Source organism: Dermacentor variabilis, unplaced genomic scaffold (genome assembly GCF_050947875.1).
Source record: "Dermacentor variabilis isolate Ectoservices unplaced genomic scaffold, ASM5094787v1 scaffold_12, whole genome shotgun sequence".
NCBI lineage: Eukaryota > Metazoa > Arthropoda > Arachnida > Ixodida > Ixodidae > Dermacentor > Dermacentor variabilis.
This window is the reverse complement of record NW_027460280.1, coordinates 29,408,155-29,435,365: the sequence shown is the minus strand read 5'-3', so window position 1 is coordinate 29,435,365 and position 27,211 is coordinate 29,408,155. Positions and strand designations below refer to the sequence as shown.

The 27,211-nt window shown below is 45.5% G+C and overlaps 1 protein-coding gene across 1 annotated transcript in view; it reads right to left on the bottom strand.

Moving 5' to 3' along the window:
• Positions 1–16,836, bottom strand: part of LOC142566300 (uncharacterized) — a 60,645-nt gene extending 43,809 nt beyond the window's left edge. The window contains exons 1-2 of the mRNA XM_075677208.1: positions 16,742–16,836; positions 3,817–4,092 (exon numbers count right to left, since the gene is read on the bottom strand). Coding sequence (XP_075533323.1) covers positions 3,817–4,092; positions 16,742–16,747 — 282 coding nt within the window. The 5' untranslated portion in view covers positions 16,748–16,836. The remainder of the gene's footprint in view (positions 1–3,816; positions 4,093–16,741) is intronic.
• Between the last annotated feature and the right edge of the window lie 10,375 nt (positions 16,837–27,211).

Here is a 27,211-nt window from a genome sequence, read left to right as displayed (position 1 = left end):
CTTAGATGTGCCAATTTTACACAAGAATATAAGCATTGTATAGCAGGCAACGAACATTACAAGCATACAAAATAATATTTTCAACATCAGAAACTTCAATATCCCGTAGGATCATTTCAATCATGTCACGTTGCACATGCTGCTTATCATATTTCACAAAAAAAGCTAATAATGTGAGACGATGGTTACATAGAAGAATAATAGGCCAGTACAGATTTTTCAAACTGTTCTAGAGAATCAATTTCCGTTATGCTATGCGGTAGCGCATTCCAATCTTCAATCTTTTTAGGAAAGAGGGAGTACTTAAATGAGTCAACCTTTGCGGGTATGGGCATATATTGGCCCTCGTGGCTAGACCTAAGGGACCGTGATATCCGTGACGTTCTCTTTTGTAAGTACCTTTGAGTGTCGAAATTGAAGTGGTTATGTTTCATTAAATAAATTTTAGTCTAGCCACTTTTCGCCGCAATGAAAGCTCGGGCAAGTTTAGGTGAGTGAGCATCTCAGTCACAGAATCCGTGTACCTATATTTTGACATAATAAACCTTGCTGCAAGCCTCTGTATTTTTTCAATTTTATTTACTTCATTCTTCTTAAACAGATCCCATATTATGCTAGCATATTCTATCGCGGGACGTACCAATGCCAGATATGCAGTTAGTTTAACATCTCGGGAAGCAAGTTTAAGCCTCCATCTTAGTGACCAAAGTTTAACCTCTGCGGCATCACATAAATTAGGGATGTGTTTTTTCCAAGATAAGTCATCTGATATCGTAATGCCTAAATATTTGAAGTGGCTCACTTGTTTTATTGGTTTACCATCTAACTTGTAATTGTAATGTAACACATTTCTTGTTCTTATAGTTATTCGCGCATACAGTTTTTTCGTAATTTATTTTCATTTTCCATCGTTTGCACCAATTGGTGATTGATTCTAGTGCTGAATCTAATTTTAATTGGTCCTCATGACACTAGATTTTAGGGTATATTAAGCAATCATCTGCAAATAAACGAACCATTATCTTATCATTAAGGCCATTTGTCATTTCATTAATATAACATAGAAACAATACTGGTCCTAACAAATTGAGAGACATCTGATGTTACTTTTAGAATTTTCGATTTGTTTCCTTTCACTTCCACGTACTGCGATCTGTTAGTAAGCTATGAAAGAATCCACTTAACTATATTTAAATTAACTCCGATATCAAGTACTTTACCAATCAAATCCGAGTGTGAAACGTGGTCGAAGGCTTTTGATAAATCTAGGCAGATTCCGTCCACCTGACCTGTTTCATTAATTACCTGGTCAAAATCGTGTACTGTTTCTGCAAGCTGGGTGATAGTGGACAATTGGATCCTAAATCCGTGCTGGTTAGAAATAAATATGTTCGAGCTTTCGATATAGTTAAACAAGCTTTTTGATAGGATATGCTCGAACATCTTGCAGCAAGCACATGTAATTGAAATGGGTCTGTAATTTTGAACTCTATCTTTGTCCCCAGTTTTATGAACTGGCACGACTCGCGCCATTAACCAATCATTTGGTAAATTGTGCTGTTCAAGAGACGCGCGGAAAATTATCAGCAAATACTTCACTATCCATTCAGCATATCGCATCAAGAATTCATTAGGGATGCCATCTGGGCCAGGAGACTTTTTCGTGTCTAGACCTTAAAGAAGTGAAAGTATACCTTCTACAGTTAAGGTAATGTCTGGAATGTCTGAACGAGCATTAGTCACTTTCTCTCTTATTTCTGCAGGCAATGGTAGGGGAGGGTCAAACACGGAATGGAAAAATTCGTTGTATGTATCAACGATTTGCGCAAAGTCTGTAATTATACATTCATTCCTGGTAACATACCTCACATCCTCACGTGATGGAGCAAAGTGACGCCAAAAACGCTGTGGCGAATCTTTCATAAACCGTGATAAAGTGTGGGAATAGTAATGTTCTTTCACAGTAGATAATTTTTCCTTTAGTATTATCGAAAAATCTCGAATCTCGTTATGATCTTTATTTTTACTTTTCCTTCTATGTTTTAATTTCCGCTTTAACTGAATGATTTCTCGGTTCACCCAAGGATTTCGCTTTTTCACTTTTTTATCTTCATTAGAACATAGTTATGCAAACAGTAATTGAAAATACCTTTAAACTTATTCCACAACGTATTGACCTCAGCTGCTTCATCAAACGTCTCCAATGCCATCTCCAGGTAATCTAGGATGCTGACATCATCGGCTGCAGCAAAATTTCTTACGTGAATTGCTTCTCTGTGAAGCTTGACTGGCAACACTTTTTTTATGCACGGTAGGACAAGTTTGTGGTCTTAAAGTCCGTCGTGAACAGAAACGGCATAATCAGTAATCCTGCTATCTATAAATACAAGGCCACGCACTGACTGGGTGGTTGGTCCCGTTCTAGTTGCTTCATTAACAACCTGCGTAAGATCTCTGCTAAATACGCATGTCAAATAAAGCGTCACAGTGTTTCAAGTCTGCCGAGCCAGTCTGCCGCACATCCCAACGAATATCTGGAAGGTTAAAATCACCTGCTATAATGAGACGCGTGTTTTCAGGTACATTGTCACTCAAAATGTCGTGAATTGATTTTAGAAAGGCAAGGGGGGCATTAGGAGGTCTATAAACAGCGCCAATTACGCAAGGAGAGCCACACAGCATTGATGTACACCAAATACTTTAGTTATCGGGACATTCGCGTATCATCAAAAGCTCAATCGCTACGCCACCGCCACGAGTTTCACGATCCTTGCGGATAACTTGATAAGAGGGGGGCATTATTTTGCTGTCGCCTATGACTGAGCGCAACCAGGTTTCAGTCACAATGACAATATCGGGGTTATACAGAAAAAGGTGTTCAAATTTAGTGGTTTTATTCACTAGGCTGCGAGCATTAATATTTACTAGTGTGAAATCTCGAGTTTGGTTTCTACAGTGTCATTCAGACTCACGTGCAGTTGTGTTTTTCTTGCTTGTTTTTATTCGACAAGACTGCGCATCGTTCCATGCCTACAACTCGTTGTCGATAACAATCTTGTCATACACGAGTCGAACCTTTAGGCCCCGTTCCCTTTCTGCTTTCGCGCTTTCCCATAGATGTTTCCGCTTTCGTAGTGTGTTTATAGAATAATCATCCGAGGCAGAAATACCGGTACCTTTTAACTTTCTGCAGTTCTTGAACACCGCAGCCTTTTCTTTGTAGTCGAAAACCCTCATGATAACTGGGCGTACTTTTCCTTCCTGCTTTCTACCCAACCTATGTATTCTTTCCACTGTGGTTATGTTAACATTAAGTCGCTTTAGGAAAAGATCAGTTAACACTTTCTTTTCAATCTGTTCAGCAGTCACATTTTCACTTTCCGGAATTCCAAACACTATAAGATTATCTCTACGGCTGCGGTCTTCCAGGTCAGCCATTTTCTCTTGCTGCGCTTCCATGGCGATTGCCATATCCTTCAAGGTTGTTTCAAGGTGGGTAAGTCTGTCCTCATACCTCGGTACTATTTTCAATGTGCTCTCTACTTCAAGCATTCTTTGGTTCAGCTTGTCTAGTTGAGTAGAAAAGGAAGATTGGTCAGCCTTAATTCCTTTTATGCCTTCTCTCATTTCTTTTTGCCCGTCCAAAAGTTCCTGCAGCATATCCTCTACCTTAGGTCCGGGGTTTTGCTCTACATCGCCACTAAGCATCAGCAACATCGACAAGCATGCCATGGCAATATCAACACAAGCTTTGGGGCACGGCACAACAACAATAAACCTATTGTCACTTTTGAAGCACTTTCCAAATTTACTAACCTGCAAATACAGGACACGCAGTTCAGTTGGCTTCATCGTAATAGATTCGCCGTGCCCACGAAAAACCTCGGTGCCGACTGCCCTTAAGTAGCCAGCACACTCCGTTTTCACAGCGGGGGCGGGGGCCGTCGTCGTTCCATACGCATGCGCCAGTCCATACATGATAATATCCGAGGTTAGCTGCGTGGCATACTGCAAGCGACGATGGTCAGTAGTGCTGTTGGCCAGGCCCGTTCGTGGAGCGTCCGTGAAGTCCGTGGCATAGCACAGCAAAATCTGCAAATACAGGACACGCAGTTCAGTTGGCTTCATCCTAATATATTCGCCGTGGTACTTGCCGTGTATGGCGAGTACCACGCGCCCTCCGCTACAGGGCGTCCCGAGAAGGTGCAAAAGACCATCCTCGCTATCAAAGCAGTGGATGCGTAATAAAGAAAAGCATTATGTGGTCACTGTATTAGGAAAGAAAATTTAGCTTCAGGTGTAGCTTTGTTTGACTTTCCCGCGTGCAGCCGAAAGTGCCCGCTTTCAAAAGTGAGGGGGGTGGTGCAAATGACATACTTTGCCTCCCCCCCACTTCTGACAGTTGGGGGGAGGGAGGCAAGTGCCTCCCACGACACACGACACCTGAGCGCAAGCTATCAACTGTTTTATTTTTTAGAAAACGAGACATACATATAGCCTTGCGCATAGATGCTCTTCCCCCTAAAGCCCCTCCAAGGCCCCTCTTCCTAGTCTACCAGCTGCGCCCTCTATTGTCAGTGATGATGAGCGGTGTGGGGCCACTTTGATGTTGTAAGCTTCCACGACTTCTCTTTTTGTTTCTACTTTTTAGAAGGATCACCGTCCCAGGGAATATATAGGCTTGCACTTGCATGAAGCGCAATGTGTGGCGAGGTGCCCGGTTGTTTTTCGATCATTTACGCACCTGCCTGTTTGGCCCACGTAATCAGCCCCGCATGTCAGGGGTATCTTGTAGGCTACGTACGTCAACATCAACAAATATATCAACAACAAATATCAACAAATATTTTGGCGTGGTTTGTAGTGCATTGCATCCAGAGTATTACTTTCGCCGGTCATTCCATTATTTCATTCGAAATTAAATGATTGTCTTTGCTTTTCTGCATGCGGCTGCACTTCTTTGAATTTCTAAACACTGAATTCAAAGAACTACTTCACACACACACACACACACACACACACACACACACACACACACACACACACACACACACACACACACACACACACACACACACACACACACACACACACACACACACACACAACACACACACACACACACACACACACACACACACACACACACACACACACACACACACACACACACACACAAACACGCACGCACGCACGCACGCACGCACGCACACACGCACGCACGCACACACGTTACCCCAGAAAGTAAATGGGAAGACGGCGCCGCGGAATGCGAAGACGTGGGTACGTACGCGGACAACTTTCTGTGGCTATGAAGGGAAAGTTACGGAGGCAAAAGCGCGCACAAGTGAGTGCGTTTCTGAAATGAGCCTCGCGTTTTAATCCATGTCAGATTAGGCTGGGGAAGAGAAAACGTAAACACCTTATTAGCAACTTTTAAATAAGACGGAAGACACCACTGAGTGTAAAGGTTCACTTATTTTGCGGCTTGTTCCTTCCGCGTCTGGGCAAACGCGACGCACGTGGAAGCTGCGTCGATTCAGCGTCTGTTCCGAGCAACCAAAAGCACTGTCAAACGCTGCCGGTCTACTTGGCGCGCTAGCACCAGCAGCCACGCTGCACATGCCCGCGAATACACGCAAAATTTCTGCGCGACTGGCCGCTTGAGGCACTTTACATGTATTCGCAGATTTTTTTCATGCTCGGAAAAACACTTTTATGTAGGACTCATATGGAGCAACAGAAAGGTGTATCGAGAGTTTTTCGTGTTACTCTACAATTTTCTCATCGACGCCTTTTATCTAATTATAATTTTTGATAAGTTGATGAATTATTTAGACTAATTATGTAATTAGGCGGAATGCAAAAAAATTGTCTGAGTATCTCCAAGCGGCGGCAAACATTACCGTGGTTCTGTCCAGCTACGTGACATTTGCTTGGTGCATGAGATTTAGGACACCCTGTATGCATCTAGAAGCTGCGTAAACAAGAAAAGTATAACAGCGCGACAACACAACAGGCACGTCTTCAACGACCTATTTACGGGGGGAGGAGGGGGGGCACTGCCTCCCTCCCGCTGTCACAAGTGTTGGGGCGAAGTTTGCCATTCCATCCCCCACCCTCGCGCAGACACTTTTGTAAGCGGGCACTTTCGGCCGCACGCTGCAAAGTCCAACAAAACTACAGCTGAACAAAAAAATAGACAAAATCTCGTCTGGTCGGGAAGTAACGGCATAATAGGAATAAAATACAGAACGCCAACCAAAATAGGTTTGTCAAAAAATTTTTAAACATTTCTTAAACGTTTTTTTTTTCACCTACAGCTGAAGCTAAATTTTCTTTCTTAATAGAGTAGCCGCTTAAGTAGTGCTTTACTAGGTGCCCCTGCTTGGCCAGAAAGGACTCTTTTGCATATACTTGGAGACTCTGTAGCGGTCGACGCGCGGGATTCACCATACACACTCGCTTGCGGAAAAGGCCTGGCGCTGGGCAGTTCCCACCCTAACAAATTACAGCTTGCGCTACTTACATCATGTTCAGTTTTATGGGGGCCGTTATAACCGAATTTGAAATCACAATCAGCTTGCTATATTTAACCTGCCGGCGAGGGGGGAGGTCCGGATAATAATCAGCCGCGCCCACCGATTGGTGTGCCTTACGGCATGAAATCGTAGGATTCTCAAATGCTGGTATTGAATCTCCGTCCAGAGATACGCTGCAGTCTCAATATCTTATCACCATCAAAAAATCTAATCAAACCTCTTACAGATCTAACTGTCGAATTTCGTTGTGTAATCACGACTTATCGTAGATATGTTCGTGAAATTGACCTTGGTCGAACGTGTATAGAGCCATTTCAATACCAATAGAACACTGACTTGACTTTTTTCTAAAGGCATGTGTGATTTCTCATTTCATCGATTTCATTTTGAGGCTGTTTCTCAATAAGAGCTACACGATTACTTGTTTTCCGGCAGGAACAAGAACAGCAGGTATTTCGTATTTTGAAGAAATGAGGGCCACTTTTTGGTGACGTGTACCGAAAATGTGAACTATGTGGGTTGCTCATGTGCTCTGAAAACAATTGCTGAATACTCACTTTCTGCCAATTTTTATGCGTTATGCAAGGTATTTAGTTGTTTCTCCACAGTATACGTGTTAAACTATACCGGCCACGGCGTTCATATTCATTTGATGTATGAAGCAACTTTCTGAGTGACAAGCGATACATGTTCATTCTGTGTAGGTTCATTACAGCCTCTGTAGAATGCCAGTCACTGAAGCGTTCCAGGGTGTCATACTGCCGATAGTCGAAATGTTTCCTTAACTCCTAAAATAAGTGCACGAGATACGGATTTGCAATTCCGTGAAAATATGGGCAATTATAAGGGCAAGGCGTTGCAAAACTTTCACTTTCTTTCTGTAAATGCAAGTGTTGCAGATAATTGCTATACCCTCGTTCTTCCATCTGTTTTCGTGTATTTGTCTAGTGCATCTTAGTGCATCATCGTAGTTTATTTCTCCAGTGTCCTCGGTGAGCCAAACAAGGTGTCTTGCTTTTATCTGGGGAAAATTAAGGGCACTGTATGGCTAATATGTAGGCAATGTTCCGAACGGGTGGGTTAAATGCGCCTTCTCTAGTAGAATACGTATGCAAGTGGCCCATAGCGTTATTAGTCTGTTTTACGAGCGTTGTAAAACTTCGACGGCTGCGCTCGCATATAATTAAAACTACAACTGAGGTCATTTTGCGAACGTAGGGGGAACAATTTATACGCCAAGTTTATGTGCTATGGTAAATGTGTATTGATCAAATACAGCTTTAAAAAAATAACAAGTATTCGAAAGTATCACGCTGCTTTTATTAGCTAGGTTTCCCAATATCTCAAAAGAACATTGCGTCTCAGATAATTCATACTTTTAAGGAATAGGCCGCGTTTTAGGTGCAATGTGTCGCAAAGCTTTAATGTTTCTGGCTTAATTAAAAGCGTTATGGATAGTTATTGAACCCTCTTTACTTTTTTATGCGTGATATACTATAGGTGTCCTCACTGAACTAAAGGAGGCAGCTTCTTCATGTTTGCTGACTCTAAGGACCAGGTAATGGGTGATGTGTAAGTAAAATTCAAAATAGCCGGATAATTGGGGCTTTCATTTAGTTTCATACTGACGTTATGCCGCGTGGCAAACCCAAGCGAAGAAAAAAGAAATCAAGTCCGCCGGGCTTTGGCACTAAATCACGCATGCAAGCACTCTAGGGCATTATGAGCGAGTCTATAACGAGCGGGGCAGAACTGAGCCCGCTGCCCTGGCATATCTATGAACGCCACCAAGACCAAATCTATCGAAAATTTGTGGTATGCTAGAAACTCCCTATGCGAACTTAAATGCGGCTAGATCAAGCAAAGCCTTTGTAAAAAAAACATTCATATTCAAGTGTCGGAGCGTGTGATATGGCAGCTATCAGCTATGCTTCCCAGTGTCCCTACATAACTGAAGGTTACAACAGGTTTATATTTCGTGGAAAGGGGAGATGGGTCATGGTAAGTGCAATGTGCAATAAAATTTGTATTTTCCTGGTATAGTTAGAAGCGTGGCGAATAATTAATGTGCCCCCCCCCCACCCCCTCTATTTTCATACGTCTTAAAACGTTCCTAGTTCGTTTCAGCGATGTCCCGGTGAACTAAACAAGACACTGTTCATATTTGACGAAAATAAAGGGCGCGTTATAGGCAATATGCCGGTAAACTTCAAAGACTGGGGACTGATGATGACATTTGGAGTAAATTACGCATGCAAACGATCCGGAGCTTTATGAATGTGTTCTCCGAACAAAGTAGAATTTATCACGCTGTCCCGTGAGAACGGTGAACTCAACCCTATCAAATCTAGCGAAAATTGTGTGTGGTAGGGAGAGAAGACACCATGGCTTGGTGCCCGCGGCAGTCGGTGTGGTTGAAGCGCATTGCGAGAGATGGCCGGAGTGTGGCTCTGCTAATAAAACCCCATAAACTTCGTAAAGTAGTGACACTCTCCTCCTCCTCGTTTCTCCTCTCTTTCACGCTCCCTCCTCGACCGTGGCGCCGCCTACACTGCTCGAGCGTAGCAACGGCGCCAACATGCGCTCCTCGCCACTCCGTAGACTCTTCTCGAGCAAAAATGGCGCTGATGCACGGCGCGAGCGCCCACGTGATGTTATTCGGCCAATAGCGACGCTGCGTCGGCCTCGGCCAGAGCGCGCGAGGAGGAGGCGGCATTCTTCAAAGCGGGGCACTATTTTACGAAGTTTAAGGGGCTTTATCTGCTAACGCCACATAACAGCGGGGTTACTTGGCCGCGAAAAGGAGAGAGAGAGAGAGAGAGAGAGAAAAGAAAACATCTTTATTAATAATATTTGAATGACGAGAGCAGTGTGGGAGGAACCCTCAGTCTAGGGTCCCTAAGATGATTCCGGCGATGTTTCGAGCCCGTTGTGTCACATCTCGGAGGACCTCGGGAGGTCCGTCGCGGAGGGCATCGTCCCACAGCTCTTTGTTGCGTAGGGGGTGAAGGAGAGTTGGCAAGGGAGGAAAGAGGTTTGCAGTGCACTCAATCGTGACGTGGAAGATTGTGGGCGAGCTGCCACAGCCAGGGCAACGATCTGCATAACAGTGGATAGAATTTATTGAGAGAGACAAGATTTGGAAAAGTTGCGGTTAGGCTCTTCCTCTTTGGCTCGTGTTCGGAAAGTGGTGCGGGTGTTCTGCGCGTGCGCCGATCCATGCTTCTGCGAGACCGTCTCGTGAAGCCTACTCGGGAATGGACGAACACGATCGTTCGAACGCGCCACAGTTCGCGTGACCGTACGCGCGAACTACCATATTCCCTCGTTATCCGGTCGCGGTGAGTCGGACTTCCGCGATTTGTTGCGCGCCCATCGGCATGTTTTGTGGATAGCAACTCGGCTAGGAGCCACTGATCTATGAAAAGTGCTATAAATGCCCTTGCGATTGTTTTCCCTACTGTGTTGTCGTTCCTTTGTCGACCAAGAGCACGGATGAGAACCCCACAAAGTATGCGACATAATTACAGGAAACTGAAACATTTATTGCTAGAAATCGTGTTGTAATTCTCCAAGGTCGCACACATCTGCTGACTTTTTTTATGAATATTGCAAGTAATTTATGTAGATTGTACTTCGTTGTGTATACCCTCGGAAATACGATTATAAACTTATCCTGTAGACTTAAGCAGGATGTACAATTCTTTGTTTAATTATTAAACTTGTTTGTAGCCAATGTAATATTTTATGTGCGCTGTATGCTGATACTGTGCGGGGTCAGGGATTTTTGTCTGGCAGTGGCGTAGCCATAAATTTCTTTTGGGGGGATGGGGGGGGGGGGCGCTCACGATGCAGCTTGGCCTCCTCCTTAAAGGGACACTAAAGGTTACCAGAAAGTCAAGTTAAAGTGATAAAGCAATGCTCTAGAACGTCTAAGGCGTCAATATAATCGCAAACAGAGCTTTAGTAACCGAGAAATTGAGGTAAATGCATGACACGATTTGAGACCCCCCAGCGACATTCCGGTACTAGTCCGATGACGAAAGCACTCCTCATCATAATTTATGTCTCTAGTACTCAACTACTCGTATTAAGAAGATAATTTCATTAGATTATAAGACGGAAGAAAATGCTACTTGTCTACTTCTATTCGATTCTAAAAAAAATATTTTGACGTTACCCTTGAATAGTATGGGTGATCGAAAGGTTTCGTTTTCGCTCGACTCTGCGCGCTCGACTTTGCGCAGCACGCTTTGGAGTTTCAGTTGTTTCTTTATCGCGTCGTGCTGCGGTGGTCCTGCTGGCTCGCGAAACTTGCATTTGGAACAAGCAGCGATAATGCCACGTCCATGTGATGTCCTGGGATGCGCGAACGGTCCGCGGAACTTGGCCAAGGGCAGTTGCAGCGGCGAATCCAATGTTACTTATCACTGTGTGCCAACGACTGAACCTCTCTGTTCGAAGTGGTTAAGTGCCGTACCTCTGCCACAGCGCGCTGACAAAGAGCCGAGAAATCACGTAGTTGCTCGCTGTACTTTCCTCCAGAGGATTACGAGTTCAACGCCGACTTACTGAAGTCGCGTGAAGTGCCTTTCAAAGCAGATCGTTGTCGTAGTAGTACGCAACGACGCCGGCAGCGCGAGCCCTCAACAGCAGCTCACGTTCATCAGTGCTTAAATCGCTGAACTCGAGCCCAGCGCGAGCTAATGTGTCGTTGTCAGGGTCATCCATTGCAACGAGCGTCGAAGTTGGCGTCATAAAATAAAGAATCAGCTCATTGTCGTGCGCTTTGCCTTCCGCTAGCCACCACAGTTCCGCTTTCGCGCTACTGTCGGCTCTGTCTCGGCTCTGTTTCTGGCCGCGCGTTTGCGTTTTGTGCAGAAAAGCCGCAGCGCCGTCTGCGGGAGTCGTTTTACTCACCGACGGCGCAACGTCACTATGAGACCATGACGTCAATACTCCTCGATTGGAGGGCGGGTGATTTGAACTGCGCTAGAGGTACGCGGACGCTTCAGAACGCATTTTCTCTTAAAATAAGTCTCTTCTTCGCACGAAACATGCGTTTCGAGGCTTCCGGGGTTGTATTTCAACAGTCCACGTTGACTTAATATTAACCTTTAGTGTCCCTTTAAGAGGAAGCTTTAGCTCGGGCTCTCCTGTACATACATGTAGAATTTGAATTCGTTTTTCTCGGCAACCACTGCACCAAATTTGATGAGGTTTATTGTATACAAAGTAAAACTTGAATTCTACTGACTTCTGGTTTCGAATTTTTCATTTAGGTTGTCAATTCTTTATTAAAAATTGGCAAAAATAGCAAATTTCCAGAAAACGAAACTATCACGTTTAAAACTATGTAACTCAACAATGAAAAATAATATCAATATTCTGTGAATAGCATCTAATAGTACGAATATCGCACTATTAGATGTAATAATATCGAAGAAAACAAAGACGCTTGGTCCACCGAGAACCATACGCGTAGTGCTCGGTATCCTACACCGGCGAGGATACCGCACTACGCAACCTCTCCGGCTTTCCGGAGAGGTTGCGCTCAAGCGAACGCGGTGCAATCCGCCGAGTCCTCACAGTGATGACGGTGAGCGACCATTGTTTCTTTTTCTCGTCTGCTAGCCAGAAAGCGTCCGAAGTTCGGCCAGAGAAAGCCAAACGCGCAGCCACCGTACCGAAGTGCGCCGCGCGGTGGTCGGGGCAACACGAGAAAAACGCATGCGCTCTGGCTGGCTCTGGCACGCCGCGGGTAGGGTAGCGAGAATAAAAAAATTGAAGATGCTCAATGTGTCCTCGCGAATAGAAGTCAAAGTAGAAAAAAATAAGAACGTGGTTACCCTGGCTGGCTTTAGTGTCTTGACATGAATGATTTGGCGTAGGTGAAAAAAAATGGGAATATTTTTTTATACGACATGACGGCACAAATAAATCACCACAACGCTTCGTCTCATCGGACCTCGCTGCGTGCTTTGTGAACTTGTCTGATAGTGTGTTGACTTGGCTTGTCTCGTTGTATGTTCCGATCTAAGACTTTAGAAAAGTCAATGCACCTTTGGCGTCAAATATTTATAATAACATTAAACCTACAAACTTCCGCAATTGAATATCTGAAGCACAACTTTGGAAATGTCAATGCACCTTTCATATCAAAAGTTTATGAGAACTTTATAGCCATAAATTTCCGGAATTGACATCCGTGCGCTCCGTAGATTTCGTGGCCTCCGCGCGTTTCCGCGGCGAGCCCGTTCGCCGTCAAAACGCCCGTGAAACTTATAGTGCTCGGATGGGGCTGCTTGCGTTATGTAACTCCCGGTGCATGGGCGTTGCCGCGAAATCCAGCCCAAGTTCGCAATGTTCGCGGTGAAATGTCCTTTCGAGCGTGAAAAAGACATTCTAGACAAAATCAAAAATGATTTCCGGTGCCGGGAGTTGCTTTGGTCGACGGTGCATCGACAGCACGAAAAAATTTCGGGAGGGGGGGGGCTGAAGCCCCATAAGCCCCCCCCCCCCTTGCTACGCCCCTGCTGTCGGGCACTCATTGCCTTTTGTCGCTGTATCATCTTGAGATTTTATACAGTTGCAAGAAACAAATGCAAATTCAAATACCTGTGCGGTCTGTCAGTGAAATATAAACACTGACAGACATATTTCCAGGCTCTTATATATATATATATATATATATATATATATATATATATATATATATATATATATATATATATATATATATATGTGTGTGTGTGTGTGTGTGTGTGTGTGTGTGTGTGTGTGTGTGTGTGTGTGTGTGTGTGTGTGTGTGTTCATAGAGAGGAGGTCGTCAGATCTCGGCTTGCACCCCCCACCCCTCACTCGAGAAGTAGTTGACACGCCACTGCGCGTCTTGTACCGAGCTAAATTTGATAGCAGTGTTAATCTAGTGAAAAGCGGTCACTGTCAAAAAGCAAAACAATGTAATCGGAGCTGATATGGTGATCTGACGTCATTGTGGCTGCCACGATTGGGTACTAGCTCGGTGAAAAGCTGCGTCCGTGACGGCGCGTGGAATTTAAGCTATCTATATTTCAAGGCCAGGATTTCTTCAGAGCTACGAAAACAGAACCACGTATTAGATAACGTCACGGAAACACCTTAAATGGGGGTTTATGAGCGCGCACTAACTTTTCTAGTATAATTTGAGCCGCAAAGCAAATATTGCATACTTGAACATAGCTTATTAGCAAAAATCGCACTTCAATAGTTTCACTACTCAACTACGAACAGTATGCGCCTAAGACTGTACCCTGCAATCCTGAAGCGGACAGGGCAGCAGAATACATTCGAACTGGAAATCGCCTCGCGCGCCCGCGCATACTGTCGCCGATCCCTCCGCCCCTCGCCGCTACAAGGCAGCTGACACGCAGTGTGACCTGCGCCTGCGTGATATTATTTAAAAACTCAGTGCCCTTCGCCTCTGTGAAGAAGGATGACCGGCGAAGCTGTGTACGCGGGCCCCTTAATGGCGAACTGCACCTCCGCCGCGGGTCGGCTCGGCACTGCACTATCTTTGGGATCGGCTCACGTATGAGAAGTGTTTAACGCCTGCTTCACGTCCGCCGCAGATCAGCCCGGCATTGTACAATCTTTGGAATCGGCTCACGTATGGGGAGTGTTTAACGCCTGCTTCACCTCCGCCGCGGGTCGGCCCGGCATTGCACTATCTTCGGGATCGACCCAAGTATGACGAGTGTTTAATGCCAGCTTCACTTCCGCCGCGAGTGAAGGCTGTCTAACTTAGCAGGCTCCACCACCCATTACGAGCCAGACACCCCCCGAAAAATTTTCTGAACGAGCTCCCACTCCTTTGCAGGAGGTATGGCTAAATTCCGGATGGAACGTAAGGACAGGCAAAAATATTTGGCAGACTCCATTGTATAGGTGGCGCCTACGAAATGTGAAGTATGGATAATGTAACTTGTGGGAATCGAATGGTTATGTAGAGATTATATGCTATATGGTGCTTATAATAAGTAAGAATGTTTCTAATGTGACAAAATATCAGTTGAAAGCGCACTAAAACCCAGTGGCACTAGGGGCACGTACTCGGCGGTCCTAGGGCACATACCCAGTGGCAAACCCAGTGGCATTACAACGTGGAAAAGGCAGTCAGTGGCCATCTTGGTGTCGCGCTTGTTATGGGCTACACAAGGCGCTTTCCCACGCGCTTTCACGTTGTGGCTCACACGTAGCGCGAGAGTAGACTGTAAGAAGTGTGGTTGCCTAAACTCGGAAAATGTCAAGTGTTGGCAAAAAACCGCAGCCAAATGGCCCGGGAAATAATCGTAGCACATAGAATATCAGTATTGAAAGAGAAACGAGTGAGTGTGCTGCCTGTTTTGATATCGACAAGGAAAAGGCATATTTATCTGCTAACCTCTGACCAGGCGCATTTACAGCACGCATGCATGTACCATTGTGTAAGGATAACAAGCCCCTGCCTTTTCTTTTATGTTCATTTTTTTTTGTATGCCTTTGACGACCCGCTCTATCGTATTTAAATGTTTTTCCGTCGAAATAATAAATCAGTTGATATTGGTAGACAGCGCAGCGTGTCGTTTTCCATGTGCCTCACCTGTGTTCATGTCTTTAGAGCTGTTCCGGCCTGAATATGAATAACCAACTAGCCGATGCTTTCACGTTCATTAACCATTATATAGCCCATTTGGTCATTTCTACCGCAATATACTACACAAATTGGGGCAGAAGTGCATACAGCATTTTATTCGCACTGAGGGACTCGGCGAAGACATAGCGCAGCCCACTATTATGGTGGACGCACACACACGCGAATAAGAGTGAAGGACATACTATCTCGGACATGTGGGAGAAGACCCTACGAAGCCCGCTGCGCGCTGACGCGCGTCCTGCAGGACCTTTAATAAAGTTTACCCAATCTAATAAGGGATGGCAGTATACAGATAAGGAAGAAGTGCATAATAATTCTCTCTCTCTCTCTCTCTCTCTCTCTCTCTCTCTCTCTCTCTCTCTCTCTATATATATATATATATATATATATATATATATATATATATATATATATATATATATATATATATATATATATATATATATATATATATATATAATATCCCCGTGTACCCCGAGGTTTTGGTAGCCCCCTCCCTAAGGAGATCCTGGATAAACGCCTGCTACGGGCGTTCGCTTGGACGCCACCACGTCTGCTTGCTGTTCTGCAGCTACTTGTGGCTCCATGACCGAAGAGAAGCGTGAAAGTCTAACCATCTGCAGTGATCCCACAGAGAAAAAGGAAAAATTAATTCTTTACACCAGAAGTGTTTTTGGGGATTGAGCCCTATAGCAGTATTGACAACGGCGGGAAGCAGGATTAAAGATGTTTGATAGAACTCGCTACATGCATATTTCTTTGCGACGCCTAAATAATTTTACTCGCCTGCCGCTTCGTAAACATATAACCGTTTCCTTGTCTTAGAAACAAGCAGTTGGCGTTGTATACAGCAAAAAAATATTTCGCTGAACGCCGCTGGCACATCACCACAAGCTGGCCGCAGTTGTCTGCTCGAAACATCGGTTGCTGCGCGGACATGTTGCTGCACTTTGGCGAGTGCAGGCCAGTCGTGAACTAGCCGAGAGCTCGGTGTATAGACTCTTTCAAAAGAGGGTGTAGAACGCGCGCGCACCATCTGTAAAACGAATACAAAAAAAAAGCTGCGCTCCCTGAACAAGAGCAAGAAGTGCAGCCATACAGAAGATGCTTCTCAATTTATCGGTAGGGGTGGCGATGGAACATCTCGGCGCGCCGCGCAATTTACGGCAGTGGGCCGAACAGACTGATAGGTCCTGGGTTTCTGCGTGTGAAGTGTGTATTTTCGTATCTAACGCGGAATCTTCCATCCAGTTAGGGATGTTTCGATGTCCTGCCGTGGCCTCGGCATGCATGACGTCCATTCGGTCTGCTGTCGTGAGTGATGTTTGAAAACTTGCCAGAGCCGATAAGAATGTGACATAAGACAGGAACCTGAAGAAAAAGAAAAAGGCGTTTGCACCTGCTTTACATCGCACGGTGCGATAGATTCAGAGAAAAAGATAGGCCAGCGGCGGGCCAGGTGGTCAACTACTGCTGCCTCCCATGGAGGAAAATATTGTGCACGTGTGCCGCGGCTCACACCTACCTCCATGGAGGAAGAGGCAGCTGGACAGGCTATAGATGGCAGGCGTTGTGGATAAAGAAAAGCGCTCCTTTATCTGGACTACCCGCGTGCAGAGACAGCCGAGCGTTTACTTAACGAAAGCGACGAGAACCCGCCAGCTGCTTGGGCGCATTCTTTCGTGATGTGCGCCTTGTTAACACGACACGCGTGTCATTGCCTAAAGCGCAGTCTGCTCGCTATATATTGTCGTATAGACGACGCTAATTATTTTCTTTATTGTCCTCCGGCCAGGCTAGTTTATCATTGTTGGTGCATGGTTCAAAAACAATGCCAGCGGCGCCCTATCGTCGTCTTCGTCCAGCTTCATTTCAGCGATCTTTGTACGCTGTTATATATATAGTCATGTTACTAAAACAATAAACAATGCTGAGGAGGGCTTTAGACGATAACCGCCCTTATGTAAAACATCGGGAGCAGAAAGGGACAGAACAAAAGTTACGCCGGCTGGCTCTGCCAGCTGCACGCAGTCCCATATGCGCGCCGCTCGCAAGCCCGCGAGGAGCAACGCGTTGAGAAACGAGGCGGCGCACTTCCCCCACATGTGTTACTTCCTTTGTCTGCGGTGGCCTTCAGATACTTTCCGCTATATACAGGGCGATCATTTTTTAAAGTTTTACAGAACTTTTAAAAATCGCCTGCGGCAGATATATAGCATAATCCTTGAGCTTGATTATTCGAAGAGGCGGGCATTACTAGCACGAGAAGTCGAAACTCATGTTGAAATAATTAACAAAAATGCAATTAATTTCTCAATTACTTCACGGCACATATTGCAGTTTACAAATTGTAGCCGGTGAGCTTGCAAGACTTATCCGTCTGAAAGTATTTCGAGGATAACACTAGTTTCGAGATATTTCCCGAAGTGTGGAACGAAATACATGGGGGTTCCAGTTACGTTTGTGGTTCAATACATAACAACGTTTTGTTAAAGAATAAAGTGGAACAGCAGTGCATTTTTAGGGCAAGTTTGATGGCGCATATCTCCAAGCTGGCACCATTTTGGAAATTCGTTACAAGTGGATACGATTTGCAACTCACCGGTTACAATTCGTAAAGTCATAAAGCCGTAAAGTCATAAAGTAATTAATTCAAAACATAATTAGCGATTTTTGGTAATTAGTTGAATATGTAACTTCCGCCTCGTAATAATCCAGTTCAAAAACTAGGATTACGTTATCTGCAACAGGCTATTTCTTTAAATTCCATAAAACTTAAAAATGATCACCTTGCATACAGGAAAGCAAACTAACGATCAACAATAGGTCCCAGCTTTCACTATTTGATCTGGCGATGGAAATCTATATAGCTCTCATGAGCCTCGCGGAATGGGCCGAGCCTCACATTTTTCTTAATTTTTCTTAGATTTTGACTGTCAAGTTTGGGATAATTTATTATAATATACAACTCTTTAATTTGGCATGCATCAATTACAGTTTGTTAAACACATCAGTGGTCGTAAAATTCTAATCCCGCTCATTGTACGATGCAAAACAAGGTATACGCACCGTTATATATAGCCGCGTTAACTCGGCGCCTGCATGACGTATGGGCTGTATTTTCAGACTAATTTCACGTTTATTTGCGTTTGCTTATTGTTTGTGTTTGGTGTTTGCTTACATTATTAACTGAAATACCACATGCCACGGTCAGAAATCGGCAGCGACGTCCTGCAGGGGACATGTGCTTTGCACACAGCTGGCATACACAGAATGTCTCAGCGGTGAAACGCCGTTTCACATCTTGTGGCAGCGGCTACGTCGTGGTCTCTGCTGTCGAGGTAAAACGAATGTTCCTATTGTTAAACAATATTGCGCCGGACAATTTTTGAGACAGTAGATCGCACGCACGTGAAATGCCTCCGTAATAGTTATCTTTTACGAAAAGCTCCGTACAGAACAAATTAGCATTTTGTGGAGCCCATGAGATGAATCACACCACCCTTGGGTCATGCCCCCTCGTACACGCTGTTTCCAAACGTCTACGAAGACTGAGTACGTGCAGCGTAAACATGCAGGACATGAAGGAACACAAACACACGCGTCGGTTGACAGCTATTTGCGCAGAAGTGGCGGCACATATAGGGTTTCTTTACCCATTTTTGTGTCTCCTTTTTTGATCAGCGTCTGAGGTATACTCAATAAAAAGTGTGCACCCTCCGGAGCTTATCTTCTCTTGCGTGTCTTTGCTTTGTTCTTTTTCCACGCTGCGCTCCCGGTACTTCCAGGTCGCCAATAGCATGCGCATTATCCGTGTGACAGCATTCTTGGCAATTCAAGATTTACTGCACAACAAACACACGAAAAAAGTGAACCCTTGTGGGTGTGTGGGTTATCGAAACACCGTTTCTGCACCCGTGCTTATTTCGCAATTTTCCAAAATTAGTGCAGTGGTTAGAAAGACACCCTCCCTGCACCTCTGCATTATTTCTGGGTGCTACAAGGGCGTTATGTGCGAAAGAAACACCTTACGGAGTTTCAGCGTGTTCTGGCACCTCAACTTTCAAGCAAATAAAAAGCCGCATAAGCTTCTTTTTCAGTGGTTCCACGGATTTCATCCTGCTACTTCTTGCAGACGTCGATGTAGATCCTTAGAAATACTGCACGCACTCGTGTATGGCGCCCCTGGTGGTGAAGTGAAAAGACGCAGATTTTTCTTCATTTTTATTTCTTATTATGCCGTTCACTTTTTACCACTGGCTTCGTTAAAAATATTTCAGCTCGATGTTGCTTTATAGATCAGTTTCCAAGCATTAGCCAATCATAGCTCGTCAGTTTATCATAGCTCTCCAGGCGAATGTTCTTTCATGAGTAGCATCGGCAGCGGCCCAGTATTGTGCCCAGTATTTATTTAACGCATATATGCTGTATGGCCAGTGGCGTAACCAGGATGCGTGGTCTCTGGGCGCCTCTTGTCCAACCACAGACGGCCTTGTTGAAGAGCGTCGGCCGCGGCTGTGGGAGCCAAGTGATGCCGCCGGCTACCTAACGGTAACATATAGGTGCAAGCGCGCTCCCGGCCTGGCGCTCCGTCATTACGGGAACTCGACGCTTGGAAAGGGGTGTTTGTCCCCAACCCGAAAGCGTCCTCACCTCTATAGGTGCATTTGGGAAAAGGTACGTATACATGAAATTTGTAAACACTTGCGTCAGCTACCGGCGTCGTCCTCGCGCATTTCAAGTCTAGAAGATCTGAAATCACTATACGATGTCTATGTTAGTCTCCTGTATGAAGTCGATGACTTTGCTCAACACAACGCTCACTGCGTTTGTTAAACCGGCATGACACATATAAGCTTTGAGCTTCGGCATAGCCTTTTTTACCCCGCAAGGCATAATATCCAATGAGGATTGCATAAACATAATCCGGTGTCTATTTGTGAGGACACAATTTCCTTTAAACGGTTGGGTGCGTCGTAGAGGAACGAACAAACAAGACGGAAAAAATAAATACGAAGAAAAAAAACTTTTTCATCCACTTTTGCGAAAACAAAGGAAAAAAGAAAAACACTGGTTAACGCCACAATAACAGATCTATAACACACAGCATCTACCACTGCCTCGGACGCTCGCGCTGTCTTCAGCTGGTCGCTCGACTGCTCAACGAGTGTGTTTTACACTTTGCGGTATGTTGCTACTACTAACCAACACTTTTTTTTTCGTGGTCGGAAACCTCGTCCAGCAAACAAGGTAGTCGCAGAATGTATCCACAGATAACAATGCGAACGCTTGTCAAAGTAAACAGAACAGCTGCAGAACGGGACTCACGCTGTTAGACTCGTCATAGCTTTCGTAACTATACGCATTGCTTCTAAACCATAGATTCGAATTAGAGAGAATATTGCAGTAAAGTCACATTCATGAAGCAAATTTTCAGAAATGCGCAATTAATCTCCGACGCTGATTGTAGGCTCACACACGCGCGCGCACACAGCGCTGGGTGCTCCGTACGCCTCAACACAAACACCGGTCATGCAGACCTAAATCCCTTCAGTACGCCTCAGATAACCGTTTTCCACGTAGAAGACGCCATCTACTGCTAAAAAGACCACGCGAGCGCGAAAAAAAAAATATTTCGTGTCACTCCACTTCGTGAAAGTGGATCACCAGCGGAGTTGTATATATTGCCGCGGCTAGGGTGGCCTTAGGGCAAGAAATCCACCAAGCCCATCGACTACTACGTCAGGTTGTAGAAAATAAAGGAAAATGGGTTCATTATTAGTTATTATTAAATGGGTCATCATCGTCCGGCAACACGTAGTCGCTCAAGCACTAACCCGAACTTGAGCTTGCGAAGGTCGTGTCTCCCGGAGCCGCGTTCCCAGGTACGCCGATCCCAGATGGGGGAACTGCCTTTTGCTGCTCTTCCTTCCACATTCCTCCAGTCTTCCAAGACTCCCCGCCGTTACTGCGACAGCTGTCCCTCCCTGAGCCACGAAGAGGAGGTCTGCTGATCCCAGATCCGCAGAAGTCGCTCTTCCATCCGTAGTTTCCCTCGATCTTCGAAACCCGCTGTGGTAGCTCAGTGGCTATGGTGTTCGACTGCTGAGCACGAGGTCGCAGGATCGAATCCCGACCACGTGGGCCGCATTTCGAAGGGGGCGAAATGCGAGAACACCTGTGTACTTAGATTTAGGTGCACGTTAAAGACCCTCAGGTGGTCCAACTTTCCGGAGTGCTCCACTACGACGTGCCTCATAATCAGAAAGTGGTTTTGGCACGTAAAACCCCGTAATCAATCAAATCGATATTCGAAGTTCGTGTCTCCCGGAGTCGCGTACCCAGGTCCGCCGATTCCAGATCGTGAGGACTGCCTTCTTGATTTCACCGCTGCCAACCAGATTGTCGCTGCTAGGGTGGCGTTGTGGCAAGAAATCCACCAAGCCCATCGACTACTACGTCAGATTGTAGAAAATTAAGTAAAAGGGGGGTTTATTTAGCTAAGTTGCACGGCTCCAATTATGGAAGCCCGCTTCATGTAGGAACAAGTTAAATGTCCAAGTTCACACCAGGACCCTCTGTCCTCACTCTCGAAAAGTCTCCGCTTTTAGTACCGTCGTCCTCCCTAGGCGAGTCGACTAGGGAATATGAAGACCGTCCAGCAGCAAATCACCATCGTCGATTCCGTTGCGATACCACACCCATGCTCGCAATAACCCGCAGTAACTCCGCCTCCGAAGAGACTGGTTTGGAATATGTGGCAAGAAAGCAATTTGCGCGTCTCACGTCGTCGACGTTGTTCCCCTCCTTTTCATCCTTCGCTCAGGCTGACAGGTAAAGGGCGGAGTGAGGGCCTTTTGTGGGACCCGTCAAGAGTCGGTGCCCACGCGGCGTTCACCTCTGGATAGGCGCTGATGGATAGGTGGTGATTTGACTTGTGTTAAACGTCTAATTAGCTGCTTTGTGGTGTTAAGACGTAACAAACACCTCCGCCGCCAAGAGATTCGACCTGAGGGTGACCAGATGTCAGGGTGCCCGAGGCGTCGATGTTCGGCCGCGGCCGCGGGGATCGTTCTATTTGTGATGGCTGATGTCACACGGCAGCTCGAGGGTCGAGTCCTCGCTTCGTTGTGTACACCTCCCTGGGAATACGCACACACACACTCGTCGACGTGCCGGAGCGACGTGCCTACTGGACACTATGATCCCCGTATCGCTTTATAATGTTTTACCCCTCTCTGTCTCTCTCGTTTCCACTCGTGGTCAGCTCTCGACAAGACAGAAATAGATTGCCTATCTCAATAACAACACTAGCGATACGTACAAAACACGTTCCAAAACATTTACCGAGTTCGTTGCTTAATATCCCCGGCTCAGACCGCCTGCATTCTTATTCTGGCTCCCTTTCTTACACTTGACCTCGAAGTTACATTCCTGCAAGATGAGACTCCATATCAGTAGTCTCCCGTTTTTTCCTGACATTTGCTTCAGCCATGCAAGAGGGCAATGGTCGCTCTCGACCGTGAATTTAGTGCCTTGAATATAGCATCCTAGTTTTTGGATGGCCCATACTATACACAGACACTCTTTCTCCGAGGTGCTAAAGGCCTCTTCTCACGGTGTCAGTTTTCGACAGAGGTACAGCACAGGATGCTCTTCTCCGCGTTCATTTAGTTGGGCAAGGACGAACTACGATTGCTGGCGTCACACTGGAGAAAGAATTCTCTGGAGAAGTCTGGCGAGGCAAGTACAGGCCGTGAAGACAAAGCTTTCTTCAGATTCTGGAAAGCCTCTTCCCTATCGGCGCTCCATATGTGACCCCTTCTGATTCACGCTTCCGGAGGCTGTCAGTTAGCGGAGTGGGAAGATCCGAATGATTTGGAATATAGTGCTGATAATACCCAGCCATTCCCAGAAATGATTGCACATCCTTTTTTGTTACGGGCCTCGGAAAATTAACTATGGCCGCCACTTTGGCTTCGATAGGTTCCCGCTTCCCGTGTCCTATTTCGTGCCCCAAATACGTGACACGAGCCTGGCCGAACTGACACTTCTCGGCTTTGATTGTCAAGCCCGGCCCTCGGATTCTTTCAAGCACTTTTCGTGAATGTTGCAAGTGAGACTCCCAGTCATTAGAAAACACGGCCACATCATCCAGATAGGGCAGCGCGAATTCTAGTCCTTCAAGCACCTGATCCATAAGCCTTGAAAAACAGAACGGCGCGTTCTTCAAGCCAAAGTTCATGGTAACTGGCTGGTAAACCCCGAAAGGGATTACAAATGCCGCGTAGCGACTGGCTCGTTCTGTTAAGGGCACCTGCCAATATCCCCTCACTAAGTCTAGGGTTGAAATAAATGCAGCCCTGCTTACGAGTACTACTCTCTCCTCTATATTCGGTAAGGGGCAGATTTGGTCTTTCGTGATGACATTTAACTTTCGATAATCCACGCATGCCCGTCGATATTTTCCTGGTACCTCAACTAGCGTTAGAGGGGAGCAATATTCACTATGTGCTTCCTTGATCACCCCTAGACGAAGCGTCCGTTTTACTTCTGCCTTCATATATGTCTAGCTGCCCCGGAGATAGGCGGTAACCTCCTTTGTTAGTTCCATGTCATGTTGTGTCAAATGAGTCGTTCTTATAGCTTCTCCCCAAAACTATCCACATATGTCCGAACAAAGCTCCTCAAATCTTCCACTTTCTCAGTTCCAACGTCATCCTTTTTAACATCCTGCGCTATTACTTCTGCTACACTAGGGCCCATTTAGACGAACGTCCTCTGAAACATTCATCATCATCATCATCATCAGCAGCAGCAGCAGCAGCAGCAGCAGCAGCAGCAGCAGCAGCAGCAGCAGCCTGTTTTATGTCCACTGCAGGACGAAGGCCTCTCCCTGCGAAATCCAATTACCCCTGCACTGCGCCAACCGATTTCAACTAGCGCCCGCGAATTTCCTAATTTCATCGCTCCACCTAGTCTTTTGTCGTCCTCGATTGCGCTTTCCTTCTCTTGGTACCCATTCTGTAACCCTAACGGTTATCTAACCGGCGCATTACATGACCTGCCAGCTCCATTTTTTTCTCTTGATGTCAATTAGAATATCGTCTATACCCGTTTGCCCTCTGATCCAAACCGCTCTTTCTGTCTCTTAATGTTATGCCTAGCAATCTTCGTTCCATTGCTCTTTACGCGGTCCTTAACTTGTTCTCATGCTTCTTTGTCAGTCTCTAAGTCTCTGCCCCATATGTCAGCACTGGTAAAATTCACTGATTGTACACCTCCCTTTTCAATTATAATGGCATAAGCTTTCAGTCAGGAGCTGGCAATGTCTGCCGTATGCGATCCAACCCATTTTTATTCTTCTGTGAATTTCCTTCTCATGATCAGGGTTTCCTGTGATTAATTGACCTAGGTAAACGTACTCCTTCACACACTCTAGGAGCCGACTGGCGATCTTGAAGTATTGTTCCTTTGCCCGGCTATTTATCTTTATCTCTGTCTTCTGCATATTAATCTTCAACCCCACTCTTACACTCTCTCTGTTAAGGTCGTCAGTCATTTGTTGTAACTCGTCTGCATTGTTGCTGAATATAACAATGTCATCGGCAAACCGAAGGTTGCTGAGATATTCGCCGTCGATCTTTACTCCTAAGCTTTCCCAGTTTAATAGCTTGAATACTTCTCTTAAGCACGCAGTGAATAGCATTGGAGAGATTGTGCCTCCCTGTCTGACCCATTTCTTTATAGTTATCTTCCTGCTTTTTTTATGTAGAATTAAGGTAGCTGTAGAACCTCTGTAGATATTTTCCAAGGTATTTACGTAAGCGTTCTGTACTCCTTGATTATGTAATGCATCTATGACTCATGGTATCTCTACTGAATCAAATGCCTTTTCGTAATTTATGAAAGCCATATAGAGAGGCTTATTGCACTCTGCGGATTTCTCGATAACCTGATTGATGACATGGATGTGATCCATTGTAGAGTATGCCTTCCTGAAGCCAGCCTGTTCCCTTGGTTGACTTAAGTCCAGTGTTGCGCTTATTCTATTGGAGATTATTTTGGTAAATATTTTATATAATACTGGGACTAAGCTAATATGCCTATAATTTTTCAGTTCTTTAACGTCTCCCTTTTGTGGATTAGCATGTTTGCATTCTTCCAGTTTTCTGGGACCCTTGCAGCCGATAGACACTTCGTTAAAGAGCCGCCAGTTTTCCAAGCATTATGTCTCCTCCATCTTTGATTAAATAGACTGTTATTCCATCTTCTGCCGCTCTTCCTCGTTTCATGTCTTGCAGGGCCCTTCTGACCTCATCGCCAGTTATATGAGGAGTTTCTGTATCTTGTTCATTACTGTTTGTAATTGAGGTATCCTCATTCCTCTGGGTACTGTACAGGTAGGTCAGTGTAGAATTCTTCCGCTGCTTTTACTATATCTTCGAGATTGCTGATGATATTACCCTGCTTATCTTTTAGTGCATACATCTTGGTTTGTCATATGCCAAGTTTATTTCTCGCTGATTGCAGGCTGCGCCCATTTTTTACGGCTTCTTCAGTCTTTCTCACGTTATAGTTTCAAATATCACTTATTTTCGCCTTGTTGATCAGTTTTGACAGTTCCGCGAATTCTATCTTATCGCTTGAGTTGGACACTTTCATTTTTTGTCGTTTCTTTATTAGGTCCTTTGTTACTTGGGAGAGCTTGCCTACTGGTTGTCTTGGTGCCTGGTTTCCCACTTCAACTGCTTCCCCTGAAGCCAACCTAGTTACAGTTTCATCCATTAGCTCTATGTCATCGTCATCTTTTTGTTCTAAGGCTGCATATTTGTTTGCAAGTACCAGCCTGATTTTGTCTGCTTTTACCCTTGCTGCCTCAAGGTTGACTTATTTCTTCTTGACCAATTTTGCTCTTTCTCTCTTCAAATTGAGGTGAATCCTAGCCCTCACTAACCTATGATCACTACACTTTACCCTACCTATCACTTCTACATCCTGCACTACTATGGGATCAGCAGAAAGGATGAAGTCAATTTCATTTCTTGTTTCACCATTAGGGCTTTTCCAGGTCCACTTTCTGTTGCTACGCTTCTTGGAAAAGGTGTTCATTATTCGAAGCTTATTCCTTTCTGCGAATTCTACCAGCATCTCTCCTCTAGCGTTCCTAGAATCGACGCCGTAGCTGCCAATTGCTTGTTCCCCAGCCTGCCTCTTCCCCACTTTTGCATTGAAGTCGCCCATTGCTATAGTATACTGAGTTTGCACTTTTCTCATCGCTAATTCAACATCTTCATAAAACTGATCTACTTCCTCATCGTCGTGACTGGATGTTGGAGCGTAGGCTTGTACTACCTTGAATCTATACATTTTATTGAGATTGATTACGACTACTGCTACCCTCTCGTTCATGCTGTAGAATTCGTCAATCTTGCCCGCTATGTCTTTATGGATTAGGAATCCTACCCCGTATTGCTTCTTATCCGGGACACCTCTATAGCAGAGGACATGGCCGTTATTCAGCAATGTGTAAGCCTCACCAGGTCTTCTAATCTCACTAAGGCCGATAATATCCCAACCAATGTCTGATAGTTCTTCGAAGAGTCCTGCTAAGCTTGCCTCACTCGAGAGGGTTCTGGTGTAAAACGTTGCACGGGTCAGTTTACATTGGCGGCCTGTCTGGATCCAGAGATTCTTAGCACCCTCTGCTGCGTTACAGGTCTGACCGCCCCCTTGGTCAGGTGCTCCGCAGCTGCTGGGGACTGAGGGCCATTGGGTAATTGAGTGAGCCATGTGGGAGGGGGTGGCCGAATACTGCACCAGGGAGGCCAATTCCTGTTCTGGTGAGGGAATGTCTTGTTGAAGCTTAGTGGGCCTTCCTAACTTGGTTGTACCTGGATTAGCATAGCCCCACTCGCTCTCGGCATCTTTTGCCGGTGACAGGCGTCACTCCAAGCCTGCAGACGTTGTGCACTGGAGGAGGTGAATTTCAAGC